Below are 22,074 nucleotides of genomic sequence, written 5' to 3'. Positions count from 1 at the left end.
AGTAACACAGTCTTTGAGTTGTGTTCATGGGTTTCTAACCACACGTATTTTCTTGACCTGACTCAGATTCTCCAGGGAATAGCCTGGTATCTACCTAGTACATAGATACTCCACAGTGAAAAAAGAAAATGAGCCTTTTTATATAGAATATATCACAGTTACCTTTATGCACCCTTATCTTCAAAGCACAGTTCTTTGTGTACCTTTTTCTCAAAGTTTCTTATTATTACTCACCTTTAATCTCAAATTTTCCGAGTTTGCCATTTTGTGGAGATCCATTTGCAAACTACTTTTCATGACTAAACAATCTGCATATTCCTTGCTTTATCCATGTGAAAAATAAATGAATTTTTAGGTATATATGATTGAAGATGAGACTGTATATATTGTTGCTGGTAATCAGAAAGAATGATTTAAGTAACTTTGAGAGCAGATTTTATTTGGAGATAATTGAGACACTGAGAAGTTTTCTTGTATCTAGTTGAAAGATTTTGTTTCCCCCTTGGGGGCTTAGTAAATGCAATGCTGAAGTAAATTAACTCTTCCCAAGCACCTGGTACACATTTCTGTGCTTCCTTGACTTAAAAAAAATTAACCATAGTTTTAAAATGTAGTTTATAGGCTATCATACGTGCAACTCAAAGAGATAGAAATGAATTTTGAAAATGCTTAACCTCAGTACTTGGAAAATTATCTATTAAGTTTCTTATTTCTATGAAGACTTTCTTGTCTAATTTAGTATTTGTGGTATAAAATCTCATCTTATAAAATCTCATCTAATCTCACAAATCAGGAGGATAATGTTTTTGTCAAGTGATAGAGTCACATACTGACAAAGAATTTGCAGGGTAACTGCTTGAGAGTTGGGAGAATCTTCACGGAGAGATGATTCTTGAGTTCACTCTTATATGTGTGGGAGTGCATTAGGCCAAGGAACCCTGTTCAGAGACGCAGGAATGTGAACACTATGGCTTGCCTGGACATGAGCAAGAAACAGAGATTGAAATTAAGCATGGTAAGCAGGGGTCAAGTCAGGGTCCCAAAGACTTTATTTTGTGCTTGTAGCCCTTTTAAATTTATTCACAATAATAAGTAGCATTTTTAGGGTTGTTGTATCATAGAAGAGTGTAAATTATACTCTTGAGTAGCTACCTTTTTGCATATATTAATATATATAGAAATATACTTTAGCCCATGCTCACAAATCTTTATTCCAGCTGTCCTCATCCAATCTATTTCAGTAAACTTCCTTTGTACTTGGCTCCCCAAGAGGTCTATGTTGTCTTTCTAATAGTCTGTTTCTTAAAATTCTGGGCTGTGCCACCAGTGACCTCACTGAAAGCTATTTCTTTTGATTCTCTCCCTCTGCTCTGTGACCAGTTGCTGCCCCTGTGTTAAGTAATCTTTTTTTTTTAGTATGTTGCCTTTGGCAAACTACGCATCTTTATACAATTTTCTAATTATTTTTTCTTTTGATCTGGACATCTGGATAGTTCTTTGATGTATTGTTCAGTAGGACCCAGACTTATTTGTTTTTCCCTAGAGAAGCTGAAGAACCATTTTTTATTTATTCATTGCAAAAATTCTTAGTGATAAAGCTGTAGTGCACACAAAAATTCATACCTTCCTAGGCATCTCTGCAACTAACTTCTTGATATATTTGATGTGGTTAATTACCCCCTTGGTCTTGATTTGTCTTTTTCTTCCTTGGTCTTGAGCCTCTTCTTATATCTCAGCCCTCTTCTATTTTTTTTTTCTTGTCACTGTTTCTTTTATTCATTTTCTAAATTTGGAGGTACTAAATCCATGGTCTTGGTCTATATTTCTGCACTTATTCAGAGAAGACATCTCTTCTTTTTTGAGTTTGTGGGCTAATGGTTCTCAACTGTAGTGGTTTGAATATGTTCCTTGCAAAAGGTATGTCTGAGCTCTAACCCTTCTAAAACCTGTGATTCTGACCTGATTTAGAAATAGAATTTTTGCAGATGTACTTAAGGATCTAGAAATGAAATCATATTGGATTTGAGGTGGGCTCAAATCCAGTGGCAGGTATCCTTATAAGAAGAGGAGACACACAGGCAGAGAGACACAGAGAAGGTCGTGTGAAGACAGGCAGAAATTGGCATTATGCTGCCACAGCGAACCATTACCAGGAGTCAGTGGAAGCTGGAAGAGGCAAGGGAGGGTTCTCTCTAATGCCTTCAAAGGGAGCATGACTCCACCAACACCTTGATTTCGGATTTCTGTATTTCAGAACTGTGGAAGAATACATTTGTGTTGTTTTTAGCCACCCAGTCACAGTAATTTGTTAGGGCAGCCCTAGGAAACTGTACATCAACTTCGTAATTCCAGTCTCGGTATTCTTCCAGTTGCAATTTGAATTCACAGTTGCTATTGACTCATCACTACCTGGAAGACGTATTTAAGATCCGAATCATTGTTTTTCACCAGACTGAAAAGCTCAAGTTCATCTTTGATTTTTTTTTCTTTTTACATCTAATTAGAGACAAATCCTTCATTCAGTCTCCCTTCATGATGTCTTTTATTCCCTCTGCTGACATCTTTTGTAGAGAAATCCAGGACAGAGTATAAAGAGAAAACCAGTACTTAATGTGTCTTTGAAATTCTCAACGTGGCAAGCTGCCGCATTTGTATTTCTTAATTATCACTTCTCAGTTCAGAAATTTTGCGTAGCTTGTTGTCATTTTTCTGGGCATTCAAGATCCTCTACAGAATGATCACAATTTTACTTTTAAACTTTTTAATGCCTCATCATTGATAGGATAGGATACTTCTATCTCTAACCAGAAGATTTGACTTATTGTTGCTGATGCAAAAATCCTGTGTTCTGTATCTTTTCAGAATGGAATGGCCCCACTTCCATCTTCTTCATTTCTACTTACCCATCCAAAGGATGTCCATTCTTTTATCAGATTCATGGAGAGTTTTCTGAAGATTCCAGCGCAGAATAATCTTTACCTTCTCTGAATTTGTTCCTCTTGTCCCTTTTTATTTTCTCTTAATTTGCATTATGTATAGGTTTTATATGTTATTCTAAAGATAAAAAGAGGAATACAGTAAAAATTCTCCTTCCCTATCCCCCACCAAGTTCTCCTGCCCAGAGGCAACCACTGTTAACAGTTTCTTGTGTGTCTTTCCAGAGATAATGTATGCATATTAAAACCAGTATTCATGCTAAATATTTTTTTTCCTCAGGTGGCCATATACTACATGCATGTTATACTTCTTGGTATGGAATTATTTATTCTGGATATTCTTAGCAGTTCATAAAGGGCTTCCCTTTTTGAAGGATTGAATAATATTAAATTGATGGGTATAACATGACTTACTTACCTCATCCTCTAAGGATAAACTTTAGGGTTGTATTATGGCTTAATGCTTGCAGCATTGTTAAATTTTACCTTTTTCTTTTCCCCACCCAGAAGGCAGGAATTGTGTTCTCCAGCAAAATTCTGTAACATGGTAGGTGTTCAAGAGAATTGATAAGTAAACATTAATCACTCTTTTCATAGCCAGGTATAGTATATACAATGAGAGTGTGTCACACTTATATTGTAAAATTTTAGTATGTCATTCATATATCTGGTAAATTTTCAGAAGTACGTGGTTAACTTAAAGATTGCTTACATTTACTTTTATGGTAATTGGACCATGTAATTTTTAGCAATATATTTCTTAAGCTTTTATAGAAAAGCCAGAATTTAGATAAGGTTATATTGAAAACTTAAGGTCCAACTAAACTATACTGTACATTGCATAATGCATATAAATATAATTGATCCTTGAATTAAAATTGTTTATAGCCCAGGCTTGATGGCTCATGCCTGTAATCCCAGCACTTTGGGAGGCCGAGGTAGAGGATCACTTAAAAGCCGGGAGTTCAAGACCAGCCTGGGCCACAAAGTAAGACCCCTGCCTCTACAAAAAATAATAAAATAAAATAAATCAGCCAGGCATGGTGGTGTGTGCCTGCAGTCCCAGCTACTCAGGAGGCTGAGGTGGGAGGATCACTTGAGCACAGGAATTCAAAGCTGCAATGAGCTGTGATCTCACCACTGCACTCCGGCCTGGGTGACAGGGTGAGACCGTGTCTTTAAAAAATAATAATGAATTTTAAAATAGTAAAAATGTGGTTTATATAGCCAGATGCAAATATTCAGGAAATTCAGCAAAACATATGAATGTACAAGTGAATCATACTTATTTCACTGCTTGCTTGTTTTAAATTTAAAATCAAAGATGGTCATTATCACTATAAACGTTTGTATCTATTTTAACAATTTAGTTTTCAATTTGAAAATGTAAAATGTCACTATTTTTAGTGATTGAAAATGATAGCATGTTGAGGAAAACATAACTTGGAAGAAAAATATGTATGACCAAATTGGTTCTAAGTATGTGAATTGTAGACACTTTTATTTAATTTTTATTGTTCAGGATACAAAATAAACCACAAGGGTGCGCTGTTTGACAGAAGTACAGTATTATAATTTTTCCATTTTTTTCCTCCAAAGCACATTTTAATAAAGCAGAAAGAAAATATTGGAAATAGTTACATTGCATGAGAAGTAGAAAATGCTTATTCATGCGGGTAAATAAAGCTAGAGAGATAAATGTCAGTAACACATGACAAAGGGATTTATAATTAGCAATTTTATTCATTTTGAGTTTTTAATGCATTTTCTTGTTCTTTTAAGAGCCACAGAAACTATGTTTGCCTTAGTCAAGGTTTACTGATGTCAGTAAATCTGTAGCTTAGGAAAAATTTTGTCAACCACATTTATTTTATATTTTTTGGCTGTCTATATTTAATAATTTGCCTCATTCTTCTAAGATATTTCTCAATATTAGCAAATTAAAGTATATGGATGGTGTTTTTTTAGAGCTTATACTGAAAATGCTCACATAAAAGGCTGTTGATTTGCTGAGCTAATTTTGACAAACTAACTGTGCAGTTTCCAAAGACTATTCAAAGTTAGCCGAGATAGCAAAGATCCAAGTTAGCAAATGATTTAACCCAAGCTTTCTTAGAATATTTCTGCATCTAAAATTATTTTTTCCATCTAAAGAATACATTTTGAAGAACACATATTTTACTATTATTGCTGCAGTATCCTTTCAAATCCCTAAATTTCTCTGTACCCTCTTTCACATTATTTCAAGTCTCATGTCATTTTTCCTATGAAGGTGAATATATCATCTTCTATGAAAATGTTCATTTGAAAAGCAAACTTTCCCATTAGAAATTTTCTGGCAGTATTTCTTGGTAGTTTTTGAGCATTTTTTAAATATGATTTTTCCTGATGATTTGAAATGCCATTTGTGCAACAAGACATATAATAGATCATGCTTTATTTATATGAACCATATAACATATATTCTTATATAAAATGTACACAGTTATTTACGATAAGATTGTCATTTGTGAAATGGGAAGTCAGAAATTCGATTACATTGACTTAAATTGAAAGTGACTTAGAATTCTCAGATAAATCTAAGTTCAGAAATCTAGTTTCTGCACTGTATCTGCTGACCAAGAGTTTATGAAGAGCACATTTAATAAAATCAGTGGCCAAAGTATGTTCTGGTCTTATTGACAAATTAGCCTCATAAGCTGATTTTACATTTGAATAAGTGGAAGAAGAGTCAGGGAAAAGTATTTGGTAATCTTGACCCATAGAATTCACAGAACCTTTTGGAGAATTTTTCATTTGGCACATTTGGTGTGACTGCTGCTTGGAATGATGGATATACAACAGCAATCAATTTTTCTCCTGGCTACGGGGATGGCACATTATTTTCTTTGGGATATTACATTGTGGCTGGAAACACTGTAAGAAATGATCTTCACTGGGCATTTTATTTTATCTCATTTTGCATCCTGCTTCAGACAAACACTCAACTATTGAGAAATGGAAACTCTTTGCCATCTAGTATTATGCAAGTGAAATTTAATACCTAGAGTGTTAGTTTTAAAATAACTGACTTAATTTTTAAATGTTTTACATTATTCATCTTTTATGCAATTTTATATTCTAATATATATCATGGTTTATAAGCAGATAAGATGATGTATTGTCATATACTTATGAAATGTACAGGTACATATTTTGCTATTTTACTTAATTTTAATCCTAGTTATTTTACATAGAGTATGTAAGGTTGTACCCTCTGTTGTAATAGAGTATGTATTTGCAATGTTTAAGAAACATCCCCCTTTTTAGATTTTTACACAGGTTGTTATATTTTATTTCCCCCTCCATTTTCCTCTTATATTTATTATATAGAAAGTGGACCACCACGCATAATTCTACAATTGCCTAGGAACAGTGGTTACCATGGCATTTGCAGTTTGCTGTACAGAATACAGCTGTCTGTACTTCCAAAAATATGACTGGTTTCATTCAGTAGAGAAATGTACCAACACAGTATAATATTTAATCTGCTCCCCTTTTTAAGGCTTTCCTAGATATAATACATACTTTGCCACTGTAGTTTTCATCAGATTTTCAAAGGGTCATAATCACAATAACAAAAGCAATGGTGAATGCTTATATAATGCTTACTAATGTTTCAGACAAGGCTCTAAGAACATTACTTATTTAATCCTTATGACAACCCTCTGGGCCATTACATTTTAGGTTTCTGACTGTTCTACTTCTAGCCTAAAAGAACTATGAATTATGAGGAATTAATAAGTTGTTAAACTTTAAGGAAAAATATATTATTCAAAGAGCAGTAGGTCATTTGTGGAATTAATATGGATTTCTCATTCTTGTCTATTAGTATGTAAAAAGTCGTACGTCTCTAAAATAACATGCTGAGTTAATAAAATAGTATTGAAAATAATTACTGTTAGGAGGCTTACTTTACCAGTATGAAGTTTACTTAGCCTCTCTATCTCTGTGATGTTTGTGACCTCATGGGAAGATTTGCATTTCTCTGGTAACCAGCATGTGTTAACAGAGGCCAGGGCAGATAGAAGCAGGCCTCTTTTCTGGAGCCACAGTGATAACCTTAAGGTGTCCCTGGGATAAGCCTGCTCCCAGCCTTAATTCCCTTTCTGGATGAACTGAGTTGGCCCCAGTTTGTTTGATTGACTGTAGCTTCACTCTGGTATAGGTCCTAAACTCGGTTAACTTCTAGATTATTCACATTCTCCTACCCTGTGGCTAAAAACACCTCTATCCTCGTCACTGTGATCACAGGGAATCATGGTTACCACCATTCCCTGTCTTTTAAACTTGATCCTGAGCTCTGCTTTCTGGTGGTTCATCCTGGTTTTTTTTTTTGGTTTTTTTTTTTTCATCCAAGATGTACCATTGAGCTAGACCCTCATCATTGGGCTTTTACTAAATGCTGTATGCAGAGGATTATCACGAATAAGACTTAGTTTATATACTTTATCAAAGTATCATAGGGTTGATGAAAGCACGGATTGCCTCAGGAAGACAAATGGAAAAAACTTACAGGGGGATAACATGGGATTTTTTAATGTGTGTGTGTGTGTGTGTTTCTTTCTATTGTGCCTAGACAAGGGCTGGAAAGAAGAAGTCCTGACCTGGCCTGAGAGAGAGACTCTTGAATTCTACTAATAGGTCTATTATCTTCTTTGCTGTTGTCATTTTTTTTCCTTCACCTTTGCTGAACTTCTCTATGACTTAGTTTTCTCCTCTGTAGAATAAGATTGTGTAATTAAATTTCCCAAAGTCTCTTCCAACTCTAGTATTACAAAATTATGCTATTTTGCTATTTTTTAAAATTGGCCTCTAACAGATGAACATGCTTGTTTTGGTTTGATCAACGTTAACGAGATGACGGTGTCTAATCCTGGCATTACTCCTCTGAGGATTTCAGAAACTTAAAGTACAATAACAAAATAAAACATTGACTGACATCTTTCTTCCCAAACTCCTGACTGTAACACAGAAGTTAACACAATTGCATAGGTATTGCATTACTAAAAAGAGGTAGAAGACTTGATATTTGATGACGACATGCTTAGGTTAATGAGTTTGTTAACCATGGTAACCATGTTACCATTGACTAATAATGAGTTTTAAAGTAGATGACTTTAAGAGAAATCTAGTGGCAAGCTTGGCCACTCAGAATCCCCTGAATGGGTTTAATTTTATTAACCAAAAAGGTACAAGTTACTGTTGGTGGTGGTATTTAGATCACATATAAGTGAACCCAGCTGTAACCTCATTGCTTCCTCTCATAATATTTATTTCAGCAGATTGGTAGGAGCAGCATTAAAATTGTCCACATAGTGATAGCTGGCCTAGTGTAGATGTAAGAGCTCCAGGCCCTGGTACTGCTGTCCTATTTCTTCTCTCGTTATTATAGTTGTCTGGGATCTGACATGCCACCTCTATTCCTTATACCCCTTCACTTTGATGTTATATGACTTTTCTTAATCTACAAAACCTAGGCAGGCTAAGATTTTCTATGCCATCAGTGAAGAATCTTAAAACAGGTTTATATAGAGAATAAGAAAATAGAATGCATAAGCCCTAGATTTTCAGGAGTGTGGAGGAAGTGCCATCCAAAGAGGAAAAGGATGTAGCACAGGGAGATACAGGACATCAGAAATTAACTTCCCCCACCCCACCAAAAGATAACATTTTATTTTTACAAATCACAATAATATAACAAAGAAACTGGCATGTATGCTTTCATACAATACAAGCCAAAATTTGCATGCACGTGTGTGTGTGTATCTATGTGCATTATGTATATACAGGTGTAAAAAGATACACATATAACAGTGGACACCAAAACTTCTATGAGGCGACTTTTATTTGGGATTTAGTGATTTTTTTCCTCATCATTATATACATTATTTGTGTCTTGTGAGATTGAGCTAATTTTATCACATCAACCATAAAACTGATTTAATTGTGATAAAAACTCACAGCTTATTTTGCAAATTCAATACAAGACCTCATTCTTCTAAATTACATTTATTATAGTGTAATAATAATATATATAATAATGACACTTTAAAATTGACTTGCTTGTCTAAGTTGTAAAAATTTTTTAACATTCTTCCATCAAGAGTTAAGAGTTAAAACTTGACCCTCAGATATATGAAAAGTTCAGTTATTGGGACACAATAGCAAATACCATAAATTAATGTCAATTTATAAGATATTTTATACTATTTAATAGTGTTTATTGTGAATGTCCAGGTTGGAGAAGAATAATGTGAGTCTGTCCCTTGAAAAACAAAACATGAGTTTTAAGACAATTTCAAGGGATTGTTTACATTCTCTCCACTAACCCCACCCTTTTCCACCTGTGAAAATCATAAACAGAACCAACAGATTCTATTAGAAACATTTAACATTATTGAAGTCGAGCTTCTATGTTTCTATCCCCTGAGTGTTTTTATTTTCCATATGTATTCTTTCATTTAACTCTTTAATCCAGGATACGTCAATTTCAATGACCCACTTTTTATAATTCAACTATGATTAATAAGTGATCTAATAACTAGTACAGAGCAAGTATTCAGAAAATCTCTTGAATGCCGTTTGATTCTATTTTCTTCAGCTAAATTTAGTTGGATTTTGAATCAGTAAATTCTGATCTGGGTGTGAATTCTGGGGGATTAACAATCTGGCATGGTTTTCAACCTGACCTTGCCACTTTCATTAGTAGATTCTGTTTCTCCTTGTGGTATTTTCCTGTTTACAGACCATAAAATTCAGTGATGTGCATTCCTGTTAGAAGTGCAGTTTTCATTAATGGCAAGCAGACTTATCAGTGACTCTAACTAAAGTAAATAATTGAACATCTCTAATGATTAACCAAAGCAGTTTCCCCTAGTAAGTAGAAACCTCTGTGTTTTCTCATTTTGTAAAGCCTTTAGACTTAATAAATTTTAATCTCTACCACTTTTTAAAATGTAGTCATAATTTGAACAAAGTAAATGTTTGTTGGTAGTAAAAGCTGAAGACAGTTATAAATGGTTCTTTAATTTTTCACATTAAATTTGCTTATGAGACATTTCAAATGTATGTACTATAATACATATCCATGAATTCATTACTGATTCAACAAAGTAGTGTTAAATATTTAACTTTTATTAAAGTCCTTTAAAGTATGTTGAAGAGACCTGAGTTGACTTAAAGGTGGAGATTTTTAGACCCACAATGAAAGTTTATACAGTAGACTAAGCATCGGTTCCTGAACATTGGGCACTGTTGAGTTTTAAGGTTAATTATTACTGAGACTGATTCCAATAGGACTCTTACCAACACAGTCACCAGAGAGTACAATCTTAAAGTAAATACCTCCTTTTACCTATGCTTTTTACTCCAACATCTGTATAACTATAATTCTTATTTTATTTGCAGAACACTTTCATGTACTTTAAAACAGACAAATTGCATGTAATAATATCAGCTGATGGTTATGAAGCATGTATTGTATGCTAGGCACTGTGCTATGTATTTTACATATAACATTTCATTTAAGCATCCCAGCCCCTTTTGACATAGGTGCTAGTACTTTTCCTTTTCATGAATGAGGAGGCCGAAGGTCACAGAGACAATAAATGGCGTGTTTCCTGGTTCAACAGCTTGGATTGGCTCCAAAACCCATTTCTTTGGGAATCATTGTAGTGGGCCGCCTTCTACCTTGCAAACTCTCTGTAAGCCTCTCTCCAACTAGACAAATTCACATTCAGAAATAGTGGGTAGTTTAGCTCTGATGAATGCAAGAGCAGAACTATTGGGAGACTCTTTGGAGCATACTCCTAAAGTGCACAGAAGAAAATACAGCTTAAGAATGCTGCTGCTGGCCGGGCACGGTGGCTCACGCGTATAATCTCAGCACTTTGGGAGGCCGAGGCAGGTGGATCACAAGGTCAGGAATTCAAGATCAGCCTGGCCAAGATGGTGAAACCCCGTCTCTACTAAAAATACAAAAAATTAGCCAGGCATGGTGTTGGGTGCCTGTAATCCCAGCTACTCGGGAGGCTGAGTCAGAGAACTGCTTGAACCCGGGAGGCGGAGGTTGCAGTGAGCTGAGATCGCACCACTGTACTCCAGCCTGGGCAACAGAGCGAAACTCCGTCTCCAAAAAAAAAAGAATGCTGCTGCTTAGGGATCAGTGGTCTTCCCAGCCTTTTAATTTAATTTAATTTAATTTTTCAGCATTCTAAATTCATGATGTGTATTACTTAAATATTACTTAAATGCTGTGGCAGTTTAGTAAGGCTGCTTTTAGCATTAGTCATTCCTGGGTTTGGAGCCTCTCCAGTCTTGCATGTTAGATATGTATATTCTCTGTAAATCCCAGTGTATACATGTGCTTTCCTGGCTACAGTCTATTTAGAAATATCGAAGTCTCCTAACTTAAATGTCCCTTCTTTTCCTGCAGACTTTACCGCGCCTCCCCAAGAGAAGGTTTTTTAGTAGATGTAGAACATCTCTTTCTCAAGTCCCAGTTGTTCTTCCATTTTGTGTTAAGAGTGATGTTTTAGTTAACACACAATTTGATTTTTATTTGATTTTTATTATCTTAACTTCCCTTGACAATTTCTTAAATAATTGAAATTATTTTCCAAGAGTCTTCATAAAACCTCTTGCCTCTGTGTCTTATAAGACAACAAAAAATATATATATTAAGCTATTTCCTTGAACGCTAATATGAATATTACTCATATTTCAAAAGAAAATTTACATTTCTGTCCTTCATTAATCTGTTGGTTATTATCTAAACTCACTATTCTTATTTCTTCAAAACTCTTGCCTTTGCACGACTTATACCAGTTGTTAAATTTACATTTTGTCCTCAACTTTAATAAGTTTTAACTATTATTAACAGCGTAAGTTCCAGTTATGACAGACCACATAATTGTACGTCATATCAATTAGTGACAATCACGTTCACTTTCCTCTAATGTCTTTTTATTTTTATTTATTTATTTATTTATTTTGAGATGGAGTTTCACTCTTGTTGCCTAGGCTGGAGTGCAGTGGCGCAATCTTGGCTTACTGCACCTCCACTTCCCGGGTTCAAGCGATTCTTCTGCCTCAGCCTCCCAAGTAGCTGGGATTACAGGCACACACCACCATACCCGGCTAATTTCTGTATTTTTAGTAGAGACGGGGTTTCACCTTGTTAGTCAGGCTGGTCTCAAATTCCTGTCCTCAGATATTCTACCTATCTTGGCTTCCCAAAGTGCTGGGATTACAGGCGTGAGCCACGGCACCCAGCCAATGTCTTTTTTCTTAGCCTCTTTAATTCAAATTTCAGCTTTAGTAATGCATATCCATTTACCATCATGATACCCATGCACAACATGGTAAGGGTGGTGAATGTCACAGAATAGGGTTGTAAAATAAATGCTTCCCCTGATGTCCATGGCTTTGTGTTTTCAATATGCATTTCCCCCAGTTATCTTCATAAATGTTGTTGAAAAAAATTTAGCATTTATAAAACTGAAATATGTCTGTTTTGACAAATTTTAAATTCTTTATCCATAAAAATATAAATACTCTGTTTTACAAAAAGCTAGCTTATTTTAAGACCTCTAGGCTGAATAATGAAATATATGAGTCTATGGTTATTCTGGCTTTGAGTTATGAATAGGCTCATAAAAATTTGTGAGTCTGTATATATTCCTCCATTTTTATTTCTATACTGTCTGCTTTATTATAACCAAAATATAAGAGCTCTAACTCCCAAGTAGACACTCTCATTGAGAAATTCATGTCATGGCTGCTTTTATCATGGAAAAGACCAGTAAGTGACAAAGATTAGGAATGTGACCTAAAGGTGAACACATTTTTATTATACACCTCATGAAAGCAATCAGTTGAAACACGGGAAACATGGAACTAGGGAGGAAAATCAAATGCTCTTGTTGCTTCATGCATTAAGCTGCCACTTATTGATCACCTGTTGCATTCTTACTGGTAAACTAGATCTGCCATAGGAGTGGAGCATGGCTTTAATAGGGCTTTACAGAAGTAAATCCAAGAAATAAAATCACATCTTCTACTGCTTTTGATTTGTAGACAATTATTTTTTTAAAGTGAAGGGCCATGTTCTTTTGGGAGAACTTTTGGCCTTTTTTCTGATGTTTCCTAAATTTGTTACTCTTAAGATATCAAGGGAAGGTTTTAGAACACAAAGGCATTATCAGTAGAAAGATTTCTATTTAACCTTTATATTCTATTCAAAACAATATTTAAATACTGCCAATTCCTTGGTGCATTTCTTTCTTACCTTTTTGTTGCAGCGGGCCCTTGTTTTGAATTATTTCAAACATCCTTTGAGAATCCACCGCCATGCCTACCCCAGTCAGGATGATCATAATATTTAGTCAGAATTGACTTCAGTGACTCTGAAACAGAATCTGAGTTTGGGTGGCAGGCTTTAACTCATTTCTTGCTGGATTACAGAGAAATCTGAAGAATTTTGGAGGAGGAATCAGAGTAATGGGATGGGGTTGGAGGCAGCTCTTTACCAACTAGTAGGAAAGAAGTTTAACATTTCAACTGTTGGTAAAATCTCCCTGGTGCCACCTTGTCCCACCCCCCTGTTATGAGGCACAGTTAGTGGGTTTATGAGAGGTTTGTTCAGTGAAGCTCCTGCCACTGTAGACCTAAATGTTTCTCTCCCTGTTGAAGTGACCTGCCTTCCTCTTTAGTACCTAACACAGTTGGCAAAGAGCACGGCTAACTCAAACCCTTTTCTTTGGGGGGCAGGCTTCCCTTTCTCTCTGGCAGATATATTACAAAATTACAAAATAGTAAATTTGCCAAATTTTTCTTGGTGTGTAGCAAGGCATAAAGACTGAAAAATATCTTATGAATTAGTTCACTTCCCTTAGAGGTACCTGCGTTGTCTTGTAAGACTAGAATGCCCCAAGCTTTACACATGTCCCTGGTCTGAGTATGTCAAGGTCTTTTATTTACAAATGAAGATGGCAGCATATCATTCATTTTTTTTATTCATTCAAGGTGTATTTACTTAGAACCCTCTGTGAGCCAGACATGGTTCTGGACATACAGCAGTGAGTGAAATAGTAGGGGAAAAAATCCCTGCCTCTGTGGTCAACCCCAGTGGGAGCAGACAATGTACAAGGCAAATAAGTCAACTGTATAGTATGTTAGAGAGCAATTAAATGCTCATCATAGAAATAAATCTAGGAAGCAGGGATAAGAAATGTTGGGAGTCAGGGAGGAGTTCATTGAAAAGATGACATTTGACTGGGTATGGTAGCTCATGCCTGTAATCCCATCACTTTGGGAGGCCAAGGCAGGCAGATCACTTGAGGTCAGGAGTTCGAGACCAGCCTAGCCAACATGGTGAAACCCCATCTCTACTAAAAATACAAAAATTAGCCAGGTGTCATATTGCATGCCTGAAATCCCAGCTACTCAGGAGGCTGAGGCATGAGAATCACTTGAACCTGGAAGGTGGAGGCTGCAGTGAGCCAAGTCACCCACTGCACTCCAACCTAGGTGGAGAGTGAGACTCTGTTTCAAAAAAAAAAAAAAAAAAAGTGACTTTTGAGAAATGGCCTGAAGAAAATGAAGGGACACCGAGTTATCAGAAGAAAAAGCATTCCAGGCACAGGGAGCAGTAAGGGTGACCACCCTGTGATGGAGGAACTCTGCCGGCGCATTTGAAGAGCAGCAAAGAGGCCAGTGTGGCTGGAGTGGAGTGAGCCATTCCATTACCAAAGGAGAGGCCAGAGAAAGCTAGACACCAGGTTGTTAATGGACTTATAAAGGGAACTATTAGTGGGTTTTGACCAAAGTTACCTAATCTGGCTTACATTTTAATAGGATCCTTTTTTATGATCTTATTTAAAGATAGCAGATTCTTTTTGCTGCTATGTTGAAGGACTATAGGGAAACAATGTGGAGACGGAGTCTAATTAGGTACTTCCTAATGATGAGTCAGACTACATAGTAGCAGTTAAGCTGGATGCTGGATGTCTTCTAAGGGAAGGGAAAAAAGGGTTGACTCAGTGTGAGATGTGACAGATGCAAGATGAGGGTGAATGGAAGGATGACTTGTTCTTTACTAAGACAGGGAAGGCTGTGAGAATAGGATGTGGCAGAGGGATAAACAGGAATTATCATGATCTCAGTTTTAGACATGCTAAATTGAAGAGGCTTCAGACATTAAGGGGAGATCAGAACAGAGGTCCAAGATAGAGACGTGGATTTGGAATTCATCGGCATGCAAATAATACTTAAAGAGAATAGATGAGATCCTCTGGAGAGGGAGCAGAGATACTAAATGGAATGTGTTCACAGACCACACTCTGTGTCACACCAGTGTTGATCAGGAGATGAAGAGAAGCAGACACAGAAAACTGAGTAGCCAGAGAGTACAGATCTATAGAGAGTAAGAAATGTGGTCTCCTGGAAGAAAAATAATGTATTTTAGGAGGGTGGTCAGCTTTGTTTAATGTTGCTAATAGGTCTCATAAGTGAGTTCTGAGAAGTGGCCACAGATTTCTTCATAGTCAAGGTCTTTGGTGACTTTGATAGGAATCCTTTTAATGGATCAAAGGCTGGGAAAAGTATCATTGAAAGGATTCAAGTGGGATAAGAGAAATTGGAGACACAAACTGCAAACAACTCTTTTATTTATTTATTCATTTTTTTCAAGATGGAGTTTCACTCTTGTCGCCCAGGCTCGAGTGCAATGGCGCAATCTTGGCTCACTGCCACCTCCGCTTCTGGGATTCAAGCGATTCTCCTGCCTTAGCCTCCTGAGTAGCTGGGATTACAGGCACATGCCACCACGCCTGGCTAATTTTTTTATTTTTAGTGGAGATGGGCTTTCACTACGTTGGCCAGGCTGGTCTCGAACTCTTTACCTCAGGTGGTCTGCCCACCTTGGCCTTCCAAAGTGCTGGGATTACAGGTGTGAGCCACCTGAACAACTCTTTTAAATAGTTATTTATTCGTTCATTCATTCATTCATTCATTCTTGGTAAAGGCAAAGAGCAAAGATGACATGGCATTTGGTCAGGAGGCACTGACCCCTGCTGAAGGAGGATGTCTTAGGGTCTGCTGACAGTCACGGGCTAGGAGTGTGAGCAGTAGCTCTTTGCAGTAGGTGACCTTGAAGGACCTGGCCTCAGGTAGACATATAGATTTTTGCAGTGTTCCTCACTGAAACACTGCAGCTGTAAAGAGGTAGATTTAATCAAGCCAAATACTACTATACAAATAATGTTCCCTTTTTCATCCCTTCCTTTTAATGTCTCCAGATTTTTCTTTAAAAGTTAGTTTTTAACTCTGTTACTTATGAGTCCTCTACATTACAGTTAGTTGTTTGTGTGGCAGTTTCCCATTCTAGCCCAAGTTTCTTGAGAAAGGCCGTATTTTGTTTTTCTTTACATATCTATCCCATAGCCCAGCTTCTGCGTGTGGCAGATGCTTCATAAATGTTTTTAAGGAATGACTGTTATGTTCCATTTGGATATATCCTGTGCTTGACGTAAAGTTCAGTGTCTTCCTAAAGTTTGCTACTGATTTCTAAATGTAGGATTGTATTTGGTCATTTTGTTTTCCAGAGTCCCTGTGAAGCAGGAAGAGTGAGGGCAGGTTCATTGCAGCTCAGCAGCACGTCTGCAGGGAATTCATCTTTGAGAAGGACAAAGCGAAAAGCACCTTCCCCACCCTCCAAAATACCCCCGCATCAAAGTGATGAAAATAGTCGTGTGACTGGTAATGTGGTTGTTTCATTAACATTACATTTGTATTGTGTTTTGTTTAATATGGACAGTAGGAAAGATATGGGTATGTAAGTTATGCTTTTTAAATAATACTTAGGCTTTTTAAATACATCTTGATTAGTCTCACTTTGCTGCCGTTTAAAAATCTGAAACATCACGAAATAAAGTGTCAAAATTATACAGCTCCATTATCCTAAGATGAGCATGTCATAATCTGTGAATTTATTCAGAAAGATGCTGCCATTTCAGGATTAGCTGTATGTAGAAAAGGGAGTCTAAGTGGATTTTAGTGTTTTACAGCTAGATAGTAAAATGGCTTCTAGGAAGGCTTACTGCTTTCTGAACTATATAACTAAGTTAAACTGTTAAGGAATTGTTTTATTTGTGAATATGACTTTATAAGTTGTGTTGCTTCTTTCCTTTAGCCTTACAGCCAGTAGATGGAGTTCCTCCAGACAGTGCTTCAGAAGCAAACTCTCCTGAGGAGCTATCCAGCCCAGGTATGACACCCTTATTCTACATGGTGTAATTACTGAAAAAGGATGTCCATGATAATTGAGAAATGAATCCATTTGCGATGCTTTGTACATGAAAGAGATACAGATTCTTTGGCCTCATTTCCCAAATTTTTATTATGAAATAAATTCTTGCCCCCACCCCTCTGCCCCTCAACCCAATTAGAGTATGAAGCTGGCAGAGATCAAAATTTCAGTTCTGGAATTGTCCTTGAGTACTTTTTCTATGTGGTCTCCTGCTTTCCCTTATGCAGTATCAGGTTAACATTTATTAACCTCCTTCCCAAGTGTAATGACACACCGTAATTAGGAATGTACCTTGGTGTGTGCAGAAGAAAACTTACAGGAAAGTGTAAGCACAATTTCTTGATGCAACTGTTCTAGGTATGAACTCAACATACAAGTTACCCCACTCTAATGGTAAAAATCTGTTACCATGAAAATGTTTTCTGTTGCAGTATATGGCTCTCCTCTAGGATTCTTTCCAAACAAAATTCCATTACAAGTTACATAATTTATAGTAATACTTTTCCAGTGTTTTTAATAATAGCTACTTAGTAGCTTTTCTAAGAAGTATGATAAAAATGTTTTAATCTTTAGAGTTACTATTAGACATCAATGAATGTGATAGACTAGTAATATCATACCAAAAATAGAATATGATTATGCTAGGACTTTATCATGGGGATAATTCTGTAAGTATAAAAAATGCTTAATATGACTCGCCTGATTTTTATAGTTTATATTCCAAATACAGGAAACATTTAGGAGGAACACTCTTGAATCTTTAATCTTTAAGTGGTATTTAAGAATTTGGAATTTTAACATATATATGTAAGAATTCTTCACTCCTCTGTGATTTTAAATCTTACTCTCAGATAACTAGTAATGATTTTTCTCAGCTTTTACTCAGAATAATATAAATGGCACCATTTTTTTCCACAAAGGAAATGTATTGAATAATAACAATTACAACTGTTGAGTGAAATTAGAAGTCACTGAAATATTATAAAAAGGAGTGCATGCTATTCAAACTTTGCTTCATATCTGTTTTTCTTCATTTGTTTTTTTCCTTTTACCTCTTCTTATTTAATGCATGGATAATTGTGAGCTAACAAATCTGATTTCTTCCAAAATGCTTCTTGGTCTCTGCTTGCCTTAACTCTGTTGTCTAAGTGCCATTTCTACAGATTCTACTTCTTTGGCAGAAACCTTTCACCCTGGGCATTCCAGTCAGGAGCAGTGCACTGCGCCCAAACTGATGGAGGAAACCTCTGTCTTTGAGTGCCCTGGGACACCTGAGGCAGCCATAACATCATTGACATGTAGGTGGTCAGGCCTTTCCTGGCTGGTGCTTTGTGTCAGGCAGGTTAAGATATCATCGATTGTAAATTTGATGAGCTATTGAAACCTTGTGTAAACATATTTTATAAAGAAAGAGAAGTTTCCCCTTTTTCACTTGAAATTTTATCTGGGTGTAGAGTTTGTTGTTTTTCCCAACCATACAGATGAATACAACAGAGTGGATTAGTTAAATAAAATCAGTGGTTCTGAAGAATTTTAGCTTCTCTTCTATTTGGCTTATATATACTGAGGGGTCACTTTGAAAACACAATTGAGGCTGGGCATGGTGGCTCACACTTAAAATCCCAGCTACTCATGAGGCTGAGGTGGAGGATTGCTTGAGCCCTGAATTTTGAGACAGCAGTGAGCTATGATCATGCCACTGAACTCCAGCCTGGGTGACAAAGCAAGACCTTATAATAAAAATTAAAAAACACATTTGTATCTAAACCATCATGGCCTTTCATTTTTTTCAATACAGAGTTTTCAAATTATTATTATTTTTTTAATTATTTTTATTTTTATTTTTTTTGAGGAGTCTCACTGTTGCCCAGGCTGGAGTGCAGTGGTGTGATCTCAGCTCACTGCAAGCTCCACCTCCTGGGTTCACGCCATTCTCCTGCCTCAGCCTGCTGAGTAGCTGGGACTACAGGCGCCCGCCACCACACCTGGCTAATTTTTTTGTATTTTTAGTAGAGACGGGGTTTCACTATGTTAGCCAGGATGGTCTCGATCTCCTGACCTTGTGATCCGCCCTCCTCGGCCTCCCAAAGTGCTGGGATTACAGGCGTGAGCCACCACGCCCAGCCTAGAGTTTTCAAATTATATAAATACGTTCTTAACACATAGATACAATATGCTATCGTAGACACATTATTTCTATTTCACATCATAATAAAGCATCATTTGCCAAAATATGTACATTTGAATATTCACTTAAACCTAAATTTTTAAATATTTTTTATTGAGTAATCTATTTTTATTAATGATAAAAATACCATTAAAATTTCTCATGTTTATTTCTCAAAGAGCACAAATAGCACAGTTTTCTGTCTATATACTTAGAGATAAAATTTTAAAAATATATTTTAAGTACTTTAAATATTGAATTATGTTAAAAATTTAAATTAAATTTTCTGAACGTGCTGATTACTATAATTGGATGCTATACCACCTCCCCACCCCACCCCCCCTCCCACCACATCCCCAGCCTTGGGATAAAATTAAATTTCATTCAGATACTGTGGTGTATATGGAAATGTTTAATTATATTTAGCAAAAATCCAGAACCTCACTCTGGCTTACATTTACTTCCATGGCTAATCTTGACAATAAGCATGAACATTAACTGCTCAGGATGCCTCCTTCTCTTTTACCCTGCTGGCTACTGGTTGTTGGTGATAAAATACATTTTTTATACAGTGAAATGTTAACCACAGCTATTGAAAATATTTATGTGTAAACATATATATTAATATGGATGATATTTAAGATATTGTAAGTGGAGAAAAAAGCTAGGTGGCTACAGTGTGCTTCCATTTATATTAAATAAACTAACAAAAGGAAACGTGAGTATGGTTATCAGCCTATGTATGCATATTACACTTTCTCAGGACATACAGGAAAAACTGTTAAAGCAAGTTGCCTCTGAGAATCAAACTGGTTAGGAATAAAACTTAATTTTCATTGTCCAATACTTGCTCTATTTGTATTTTCAAAAATTAAGCATCTAGGTCAGTGGCTTTTAACTGAGGTTGCATAGTAGAATCATCTAAGTAGTCTTAAAAGTCCCTTGCCCCACCCTTCAGAGATTCTGATTTTGTGGAGTAGGGTGTGAGCCTCAATATTTTTAAAGGGGGCTCAGGTAATTCTCAAGTATAGTTGGTACTAATAACTATTGAGTCAAATTTTATGAGTGCCCTTGTAGACAATACAAAAATCTCATGTGCTTTTCATTTTCACTTTTAAAATTATTAATTTGCCTTTAATTTGCACTATTGAGTTGCTGGATGAGTGTAAAAACCATTCAATTGTAAGACATTTCTTAAATGAAATATTTAACTTAAAGTTTATGAGATTAAATAACCTCTTGTCTCTACCATGAATAAAACCTAGAGTGATAGCAAATTGTTTTGAGAATTATGAGTCTGAGATAATCTGGTTTTATGTTAACGTGACTGCTCACCAGGAGAAAGAACTTCACTATTATTTTTGAGGCAGAATTTAAAAGAGTCCAGCTAATTATTATTTTTCAAAATTCCTTCCTTGCCAGAATTGCATATGATGAATGGGGCAAATTAATATTTAGGATTATATCTGCATTTCTTTGTAGCTGGAATAAGCTCTGATTATAGCCTTGAAGAGATAGATGAAAAGGAAGAACTGAGTGAAGTGCCTAAAGTTGAAGCTGAAAATATTTCTCCGAAGTCACAAGATATTCCTTTTGTATCTACTGATATAATAAATACACTGAAAAATGATCCTGACTCAGCCCTTGGCAATGGTAGTGGAGAGTTCTCACAAAACTCCATGGAAGAAAAACAAGAAACTAAAAGCACAGATGGAGAGTAAGTAGTCTCTGTGCTGGAGTGTTGGTGGCCGTTAGTTTAATTAATACTAGTCTTCTGAAATATAGATCTGATATTTTAAACATAAATATAGTCAGCCCTTTGGTTTTGACTTTATCCTTTTTACCATTATATAAGAATGTTTATTAATGAAGTACTTATTTGCATGTAATTACATTCAAAGAAAATCAAATGTGACAGTTCTAATATCCCTGTGTCAGATAAACCATGAGAAATAGTTTGTGTGATTCAAAAATGAAAATTTTTCTTTGTGTGGGTGTTTTGCCTGTTAACCTATGTGACCTATATGTAATATTTAATTTTCAATTTTTACGAAGTATTCCTGGTGGATTTTCACTGGTATATGAAAACAATTCTGCATATTAGAGTATGATGTTAAATCACGAGTATTACTACTTGTAATATTTAATTTTCAATTTTTACGAAGTATTCCTGGTGGATTTTCACTGGTATATGAAAACAATTCTGCGTATTAGAGTATGATATTAAATCACGAGTATTATCTTTGCAGTCAACTTTATGAAACAGAGAATGTACTTTCCGCTTTATTCTAGAAACAGACAGCTATAGTCTAGTCCACTTAGGTTTGAAATGCAACAACATGGATAAAGATGAAATCAACCAAGCAAAATAAACCATATATGTCAGACGTTTATTATAATTTGCATGAGATTGTCTCCTTATTAAACTATTCTATCACCAAAGGGAAAAAAAGATCAGTGAGGTCAATCTACATTCTGATTTATATAGTTGACCTTGCCAGATGAAAAACTAAAATGTTTCATTTAATTTCCTTTTTCTTTAAAAGGCAAATAACTGATAATAACAAAATAAAGCCACTATTTTGGAAAAGTGTCTATTTTACCAAGCTTCTTTCTTTTTA

The 22,074-nt window shown here is 35.8% G+C and overlaps 1 protein-coding gene across 26 annotated transcripts in view; it reads left to right on the top strand.

Annotated features, from left to right (window-relative positions):
• COBLL1 (cordon-bleu WH2 repeat protein like 1) overlaps window positions 1-22,074 on the top strand; it is a 213,727-nt gene that overhangs the window by 119,054 nt on the left and 72,599 nt on the right. For 15 of the 26 annotated variants that reach the window (XR_008546620.1, XR_008546619.1, XM_063791276.1 and 12 more), the window contains 4 exons: window positions 16,583-16,736; window positions 17,170-17,244; window positions 18,468-18,584; window positions 20,936-21,170. Coding sequence is in view for 24 of the 26 variants with exons in the window: in XM_063791276.1 (XP_063647346.1) it covers window positions 16,583-16,736; window positions 17,170-17,244; window positions 18,468-18,584; window positions 20,936-21,170 (581 nt within the window). In the remaining 2 variants the exon portion in view is untranslated. The remainder of the gene's footprint in view (window positions 1-16,582; window positions 16,737-17,169; window positions 17,245-18,467; window positions 18,585-20,935; window positions 21,171-22,074) is intronic. The other 11 variants (XM_063791279.1, XM_063791280.1, XM_054679083.1 and 8 more) reach the window with 1 other exon arrangement.

The sequence above is a fragment of the Pan troglodytes genome, chromosome 13 (genome assembly GCF_028858775.2).
Source record: "Pan troglodytes isolate AG18354 chromosome 13, NHGRI_mPanTro3-v2.0_pri, whole genome shotgun sequence".
Classification (NCBI taxonomy): Eukaryota; Metazoa; Chordata; class Mammalia; order Primates; family Hominidae; genus Pan; species Pan troglodytes.
The sequence above is the reverse complement of the archived record's forward strand: the minus strand, read 5'-3'. Positions and strand labels throughout refer to the sequence as shown.